The sequence below is a fragment of the Lolium rigidum genome, chromosome 3, assembly GCF_022539505.1.
Source record: "Lolium rigidum isolate FL_2022 chromosome 3, APGP_CSIRO_Lrig_0.1, whole genome shotgun sequence".
NCBI lineage: Eukaryota > Viridiplantae > Streptophyta > Magnoliopsida > Poales > Poaceae > Lolium > Lolium rigidum.
In genome coordinates, this window is record NC_061510.1 from 69,338,805 (window position 1) to 69,347,538 (window position 8,734).

General features: G+C 40.4%; 1 protein-coding gene across 1 annotated transcript; it reads right to left on the minus strand.

Annotated features, from left to right (window-relative positions):
* Positions 1-388: 388 nt before the first annotated feature.
* Positions 389-7,811, minus strand: LOC124701755 (pre-mRNA-processing factor 39-2-like). Its single transcript, XM_047233855.1, has 13 exons — positions 7,581-7,811; positions 7,386-7,492; positions 6,403-6,632; positions 5,623-5,790; positions 4,977-5,337; positions 4,333-4,476; positions 3,585-3,737; positions 3,378-3,494; positions 2,868-2,945; positions 2,600-2,755; positions 2,164-2,427; positions 1,484-1,588; positions 389-846 (listed from the first exon to the last, which is right to left on the minus strand). The coding sequence occupies exons 1-13, from the start codon at positions 7,618-7,620 to the stop codon at positions 691-693; spliced, it is 2,079 nt and encodes a 692-aa protein (XP_047089811.1). The 5' UTR covers positions 7,621-7,811; the 3' UTR covers positions 389-690.
* Between the last annotated feature and the right edge of the window lie 923 nt (positions 7,812-8,734).

Sequence of the window (8,734 nt, forward strand, 5' to 3'; positions counted from 1 at the left end):
ATTGTAGATGAGATCCATCGATCGAGAATTAAGAAAAATCTGGGTTAATCGGGAGATAGGCGCATCCATACAGTATACCTCTATCCCGTGCAGATTCTGCCGGTGGCGTCACTGCGTATGAAATGTCACAGTAAGTACAACTCTGATGTTTAATACAGTATTATCTGTTACGGCTCAATCATTTGATCCATGAGGTAGCTAACGCTGCGTTTCAGCGATAGAGGTGCGCTTGGCCAGAGTAAAAAGAAAAATTGTACGGAGTAATATAAAAAGGCAAACGCAGGATTGATCGCAAATCATCTCATTGTGCAACGCCCATCATTGCGTCCGCAGGTAAAATAATATTCCTATACCAGCAACAGTGCTACACAAATAATTCTTAGAAACATGAAGACAAGTACCAGGCTAAAATAATATACTGCTCCATTTGGAATCCAGTAGCCAAAATACTGCTAGCAATAGATAAAACCATATACAACTCTTAGATTTGTACTCCTGCGCTGATCCTCACTACACTGCTTAAAAGTATCATCTGGATAAGGACGAGTTGCATACAGTATCCCTGCAAGGGGTCTCCCAGAAACAGAATGGGCCTCGCGATGCCTTTGGCCTGGTACTGGCAAAACATGCTAATTAGACTGCAGAGTGACAGTCGAACTCGATGAAGCACCCGATGCATCAATCAACAAATCAGTAATATGTGGCGGCGGCGCCGTAGTATGGCTGAGGAGCTGCCGCAGGTTGCTGAGGGTAAGCAGCTACTGGTGCCGGTGTTGGTGCTGGTGCGGCTACTGGTGCTGCCACTGGCATTGCTGCGGGTTGTGCATAGCTTTGCTGCGGGTACACCTACAATATTTTCACCATGACATTCATCAGTTGGATTTCTTACGGCAGATTAAAAACAATAGTAGTAGAGAGAATATGGTAAGCTCACTGGACAAATGAGTATTAAGGTGCAAGAGGAAATGGTGAATTATAGTCAAATATCAGCAAGTCCAAACAAATAAAGTAATGAAAACCATTACATAGGATAGTGGAGAAAAACACTCTAAAACTGAATGATAACAAGTTAGCATGAAACATGACATTGAACAATCTGCATATAACAGAAACTACAGCTAGTGTAGCAAATTTGGTTATTCTAGGCAGACAACTACCTCGCACTTAAAAAAAAGTGAATAAACGGTTCCAAACAACCAACTTGAGGTGATTATGCAACACAACACATAAGTTGGTGTATGTTGATAATAATAGGTTCATGCACTACTTCGTCTGTTTGCACTGAATGAGGTGGTAGAATGTGGAAGGAATCTTCTACAGGATTAACTTCCAAAATAATAAAATAATTCAATTCTCAACCAACCATGTGCATAAATACAGGTGCATGTAAATTTTTCTAGAAAAAACTGTATGTATGACTAAATATGACCTTCTTAATTTCCAGAAGCATTTTGCGAATGTTGGAAGAAAGAAGATGCGGTACCTGAGGTGGGTATGTAGAAGGATAGGCACCATAAGCTGCCGCTTGAGGAGCAGATTGGGGCATTTGATGGCTGTAGTCATACGCTCCATATGCAGGATAAGTGGCCTGTCCAACACATATAGTTAAGTATAACACTACAGAAACAGTAAAAACTATAGGTCACAGAAGTAGTACAATGAGATCTAAATCTCTCTGTTTTATTGAGGATTCCAGGATACGGTAAAAAAATAAAGTGGTAAAACTACAAATCACATAGTAGTACAGTAACATCCAAATTTATTCTCATGTTCCATCATGAGAATTCCAAGACGCGGTAAAAAGTAGGATAGGAATGAGAAGCAAATCATATGTTTAAACAAAAGAAGCAAGTGATGGGAAGAAGTTGACGAAATCAACATCTTCTAATGTTGACCGACAACATGAAGAACATTATTTTAGCTGCATGTTTGGGAAAAGATTGACCTAAAAGCAAAAAAAAAAAAAAAAAAAAAAAAAACAAGAAAAATAACCGCTATGATCCATGACCTGAAAGATCTAGCGGTTCTAAGTTCTAGCCCAGGCAAAACAACAACAATTACCCATTTTTCTTCTTCCTCCATGTTTGATTTTTAAAACCCCATTGTCGAAATACGTTCACAAAATAATGCATAAAATAGTAAAACATGTAAGTAATAAGCAACCTGCGGTGGATAAGCAGCCCCCCATTGCTGCGTTGATGATTCAGAAGTTGCAGGCCAAACTGGAGGATTATGAGCATTAGGATCAGTTCCAGTGAATGGTTGGGCGCCATCTCCAGTTTTGGCCATTTTTTCTCTGTCAGACATGGCAGCATCGTCTGCTTTCCGTTTCTTTGATGGCAGAATGCTCCTTTTCCGTGAGAAAAGAACAGTATGCCGAGTTGTAGCCTTCTTGATTGACTGTGCATCTCCAAAGGTATCCAGAAACTGTAAGCAATTTGCAAATGTATCAGTAAAGCTGTAAGGATGGTTACGTTACATAGAACTGTTAGGCAAAAGTCGTATAAATTTATCTTCTGCCCACGACTCACACGTGTAAGATGAAACAGATACTCATTTAAGTATCTGAAGTACATATTATTGTTCTCTTTAAGCATACCTCTAAGAATATGGAAGATATTTCTTCTTTGTCGCTTAAACTTGCCAACTCCCCTTGAGTTGGAGTTGGCTCAGGTGTAAGGAACTTCTCTACCAGTGAATCTAAGAAATCAATGCGCTTTTCAGATGGAAAGACCGACTCAAGAAAGATGACAGCCTGCAGAAAAATAAAATAAACAGTGGCCAAATTAGACTGGATCAAAGATGGTATACGAGAAAAATAAAGGTGGATAAATGAAACAATTCAGATAGATTTCATAAGCAATAACCTCAAGAATTGATTTAGTCATGTTAACTAGCCCGTGCAGTCCAGATGAGATCTCCTTTGCCTTTTCGAAGTCACGGACCTACACATTTTGGAGAATACATCAAATTTCCTAAACCAAAACAAAAATATATAGAAGAGAAGATAAAAAAGGAAAAAGGAAACGAGTTCAACCAGCTACTCATTTTGATTAAAGAAATGTGATTCCTAGCTCAAAGACAAATTGGAGTCTTTAGATTGTTCAGCATATGCCAAATGAAGTACTCCCTCAGTCCCGTAAAGGAAATTCGGATGTATATACATCCGAATTTATAGAAATCTAAGACATCCTTTACAGGACGGAGGGACTTGTTCTTTTAATTGGTATGGGCACACTTAAACTGCACGAAAGCACTGGTCTTTCCAATATGCATGTTCAATCAACATTGTCACATGTTTAAATGGCAAATTTAGACAGGTATATAAAATTACTAGTTATACAAACATGATCCTAGTCTTTCGATGAAACACCCACCATGTACAAGAAACGTGAGTACTGAATCAGCAATGTTGGCAAAAGCTGGCTCTGCTCCTTTTCCTTTTCAACAGCTATGGCTTTCTCATAAACTAGGCAAGCAGATTCTTTATCTCCCTGCGTGGAAATAAGAGGAAACAATGAACTCTTGAACACTGAAAAAAAATGCAACAAGACCACTTTTTGTTTGAAGAGGTGGGGATATACCAGCCGGTGCTCCATATTGGCATGCTTCACAATGGCTTCGAGGAAGCCAGGATATAACTCTGAGTGAAGATGCTGATATTCTGCACGTGCTCCAGCACTATCGCCATTTAGCTCCTTGAATCTTGCACTAAACAGATGGATCTCTGTCTGCTTCTGTTACAAGTAATAAAGAAATAGAATGTAGCCGTCAGGAAATGAAGATAGATTATATTATAACCTATATACAAAGTTATGCAGCAGTAAGCGCAGAAAATACACTCATTATCATCAAATTACACATTACTTCCAGGCTCCAATGGAAACAAAAATCAGAACAAGATTTCTAATGGCAAAACTGCTGCTAGTACTAATCATGGCAAAGCTTTTGATTTTTTAAATTGAGTTATCAACACATCAATATCAAACGAGATTTCAAAAGGCAAGTCTGCTCAAATAAGTACAGCATTAGTGAACTTATTAGGATAGTGTATACATTATATTTAAAAAACCAATAAACCAAAGTACTTAAGGTATTGTACAAATTTCCCTTTCTTTTTCTCAACAAACATGGAAAATCAGGAAAGTCAAATCATAAAAGCTTCGATCTTAAAAACGTAGAACCAATATGTTATGTGACAATGAAAAATTATGCCATTTGGATCCACGCTGATGAGCTGATTGATGTGTATGATAAGGAACGAGGGTAACAGGGGTAATTAAAGAGTAACAATAGAATATTATTGAGTACAGATCATAATGTATATAATACCTTGACAAACACATGAGTGGCACGAGCAAGAGCATTGTTAGCTAGTTCTAGGCTTTGTCTATCCTCCATGCATTGAACATAGCGGATCCAGAATTCTGAATAGCTAGCACACGCAATAACACATCTTTCATACAGCTTGATAACCTGAAACGGTATAGTTTACCATCAGAAAACAGGCATGACGAGACAAAATAAATACAAAGCGAATTACGAATTATGATATTGACAACAAAAAAGAGAAGTTCACAAGTTACTCCATTAGCTGATTAGGTTGGCCCCTCCAAAAGAAAGGAGGGACCATCCTTGCTCGATAGATAGATGGTTAAGAAGGTGAGCATAAAGCAAATACCTGCATATATGAGATTCAAAATTCAAACAACTGATATTTGGTACCAAATATCATTAACCCAGAACGGCCACTGACAAATGAAAGTTTGGAGTACTTAGCCTCATCGAAACCAAACATTATGTCCACGCTCTATCCTCAATTCAATATCCCATTACAAAGGAAGCTTCGTCCAAATACTAGCCGTAAGCATAGAATGGAGCCCAATAAGACTAGATTGTAAGTTATAAGGTAGCAAGCAATGCATGAAATCTACTAAACGAAAAGGTGACTAAGTGTCGGAATTGTAAAAGCATACCTTATTAATGTCTTCTTCACTCTCGATGAAATCAAGATAGCTGTGCCAATTTTCAAGTTCTGGTTTGTCAAGAGGCCTGACGTGAAAGTATGGTCTTCTAATAGCTTGCTCAAAAACAATAATCTTTGATTCATACTCTTTAGCCTTCTTATACATCTCTTCTCTAACAGAAACATATTTTGCCTTGTCCTCTGCTTCTGTTGAACATGAAATTTCAGGTTCGGCAGTTTTATCTACATCATTCTGATGCGCCTCTCCATCAAGGGCCTGACCACTGTTCTCAACAGTAAGACCATACATGGAAGTTTCCTCAGCAGTAAGTATTTCTGATAGGTTCCGTGTCGTGGTCAACTCCTTCAAGCTGAGCAAAATAACGTAAAAATTAGAATCACAAGATTTTACATATTTATTTTCTGTACTATTGCTGTATAGTTATTATGTGCTCAGTAAAAATTGCAAAATTAGAATCCTAGATGGATTAAGAAACACTATGCCGATGGATGTGTTTGTTATATTCTTAATCCACTAACCAGTGAAAAAGATTAACTAGTACTACTTAGAATAGTAATGGTAGTGTACACTAAAAGGTGACAATCTGAAAACATACTTGAATACTAAAATATACAAACAATGCCAATGAACTCACCAATTAAAGTACCGATCAAGCTGTTGTACAGGATGTTCTAGTATTCTTGTATATATCACAGCCAGATGACTCCATGCCTGAAGTGATTCTTCATACTTGATGTACTCATCCCACAAAGTATTGGAACGAAAATCTGATCCAACATAGGCCAGACCCCGCTCAAACAGTCTGTGGAAAAACAAACAATTAGTTATGTTAGTGATACAAACATTACTAGATAATTCAAGAAACAGTCAGTGAATGATGTCTTGCAGGATCAAACAGTGGTAGCTACATTAGATCCAAAGAGGGACACATTTTTCTTGATAGACATGTTCTAACTTGCGTACATTTTTATCGCACAACATGTTTATCTCAAAACGAACCAATTAGCTCATGCATTATTAAATGCATTAGTAAGAAAACACCTACAGAGATTACAGCTGTCTTGGATCCAAGAAGGCCAAACAAATAGAGCATTTTATGCAGAAAGAAATGGTCATTGCAACTGTGAGACATGCGTGAAGTCCAATATAACGCTACCACGTAGGCACGTATAGATTTAAACACATGCACTCTTTACATGGCCTACACTAAATGGACTGAAGATACACAATGCTAAGATATTATACAGCATTTTATCAGGCCTTCCTGTAAGGTGCTGCGATATTATAAAATCACTTCTCATTAGGCACTCCATTATACAGATAACCTATTAACGCAATCACTAAAAATAAAGTGGACACAAACTAAAGCTACAAAAGGTTTTAAAAAAATCATGAAAATAGTCAGTGTATGTACCTTCTGATGATATCTGGGTCGTCATATGTCGAAATTGCAAACAGACAATAGTTAACCCAAATGTCCACTGAATAAGTAACTGCAAGAACTGCACGTTCATAAACCTCTATAACTTTACTGCCGCCATCAAGATGGCCTTCGTGATCTGCGTATTTCTTCCAATACCCAAAGCATAGAGGGAACTCCGCAAGGAATGCGTCATACACTTTGCGTATTTTCAAAATATTGCCCTGAGCAGGAATATACAGAAATATTGCATTAGCTGAAAGTAATTATCATAAAAATTTATGTTTTATTTATTGCTTAACATAGATTAAATTTATATTTCGTACACTTAGTCACTTACCAAACACAAAAATCAAAGATTGACAGACTACGATAGAACAATGATAAGCTTCAAGGAGACTACCAAAACCTTCGATACAGCTACAGGGAACAAGGCTTATGAAATCTACTAGCAAGCATATACTGAGATCCAACATTAAGAGGAGAAAATATATACCAGACAGCCCTTTTTGGGTAATAATTGATACGCTAATAGAAACCATGAAGCAAGTGACTATATCCATGGCATAACAAAGATTCACATAACTATGTGGTCGTCTAATTATATATGAATCCAGTATAACAAAAGAAATATCCATTGCATGTATATAACAAAAATAAAATGATACGCTGAAGAAAAACAAAGCATCTGCATAGCAGTTTGCACAAAAAGAGAACAATGGATTCACTGCATTGTATGGTTAGGCGATAATGCAAATTTTCTGACTATCCATGGCATAACAAAGATTCACATAACTTTATGTGGTCGTCTAATAATTATATATGAATTCAGTATAACAGAAGAAATATATACCGCACGTCTAACAAAAACTAAAATGACAAGCTGAAGAGAAACAGAGCATTTGCATAAAAAATTGAACAAAAAGAGAATAATTGATTCACTGCATTGTATGGTAAGGGGATAATCTAAATTTTACCCCGGCAATTCTCTCGGTCTCCTCAATAAGCGCAATCCAAGCATTGAAGTCTAAGCAATCGGCAGTAACAACCTCCCACAACCTAGCCTCCTCTGCTGAAGCTACAGCTGCATAAACGTACGCGACATATTAACAACAAAACAGCAGGCACCGAAACCAGATAACAAAGAAAGCTGTAGTCCCAGCAGCAATTACCATCCTCGTAGGATTGCTCGGGAACCATCGGCTCGGCCATCTCGTCAGTGGCGGCACCATTCTCCGCAGCTCCCGCGGCCTGGTAACTCGCCTCCTGGCCAGCGGTCCCGTTCAGGGAGGCGTGCTCGGTTGGATACGCAGATCCGTCAGCCCCCTGAGCTCCATTGTACGCCGAGTCTGGATACTGGACGCCGACGGTCGCGTCAGGGTTCGCAGTCGCCGAGTTCTGGCTGTAAACGCTCGCGTCAGCGTCAGCGCCAGCGCCAGCGGTTGCCGAATCGAGAGCAGGCGCGACGGAGGAGGCCGCGGCGCCGGCCTCTGGATTTGCAGATTCTGGAGCGGCAACGCTCTGGTCCTGCTCCATTGCGCGCGAATTGCAGGAGCGGTGGGGTCGACCTGCCGAGCCCTGGAAGAACGGGAGCGAGAGGCGGGATTAACGCGTGGGAGAAGTAGGCATGTGGATCTGCGGCGAGCAAGTGGCACGCACCGGCGAGTGGACGACGAGCGGCGGCGCGAGGTTGAGGACGGGGAGCGCCGGCGAGCGGGGTCGGGGGTTGGGCGCCGGCGAGCGGGGTCGGGGGTTGGGCGCCGGCGAGTTGGAGAGGGTTAGGGTTGGATCCGAGTGGCGGTGGTGGTGGTGGAGGCGCGGATAGGTGGGCCTTCTACAGACAAGTAGAGCGCTCGTGCGTGACCGGGCAACTCCGTGTCCAACGCTGAGTTGCGATACGGCCCAAATTGCTGCGAGTGGCGGCCCGTTTTGCCTAAGCTCGGAAAACGCAAGTCCTAACGTGATGCGACGACCCGGCCACTTCATTCGTGAAGCTTTTTTCCCTGCTAAGTGGGGCTGGGAAGTTTTTTTAATGAGGCGGCCTCCTGTTTGGTAATAGAGTGGTTTTAAGTTTCTAAAAGAGCATCTTCAGTCGCGCCCTCTAAATCGCCCCTCAAAGCGTGCCGGATCGAGTGTTTGGGATGTATTTTGTTCGTGCCGCGTTTGGGGATGTCGCTCCCCAGTCGCGTCCCCAAAACGCTCTCCCAAAATGAATATTGGTGCACGAAAATAAAGGTTTTCATTCAAATTTGATTATATATTACAAAGTTTGAATGAAAACGGCTAGATTTCATCTAAACCTAGCCTACTGACCGCCCGGCGATGC

Bases quoted from the DNA above. Each gene is read 5' to 3' on its own strand.
- LOC124701755 (XM_047233855.1), bottom strand. From the start codon at position 7,620: ATGGCCGAGCCGATGGTTCCCGAGCAATCCTACGAGGATG. The intron at 6,633-7,385 runs GTAAAATTTAGA...ATTCCTGCTCAG, and splicing joins AGACCGAGAGAATTGCCGGG to GGCAATATTTTGAAAATACG. The intron at 2,946-3,377 runs GTGGGTGTTTCA...CAAAATGTGTAG, and splicing joins ACTCACGTTTCTTGTACATG to GTCCGTGACTTCGAAAAGGC.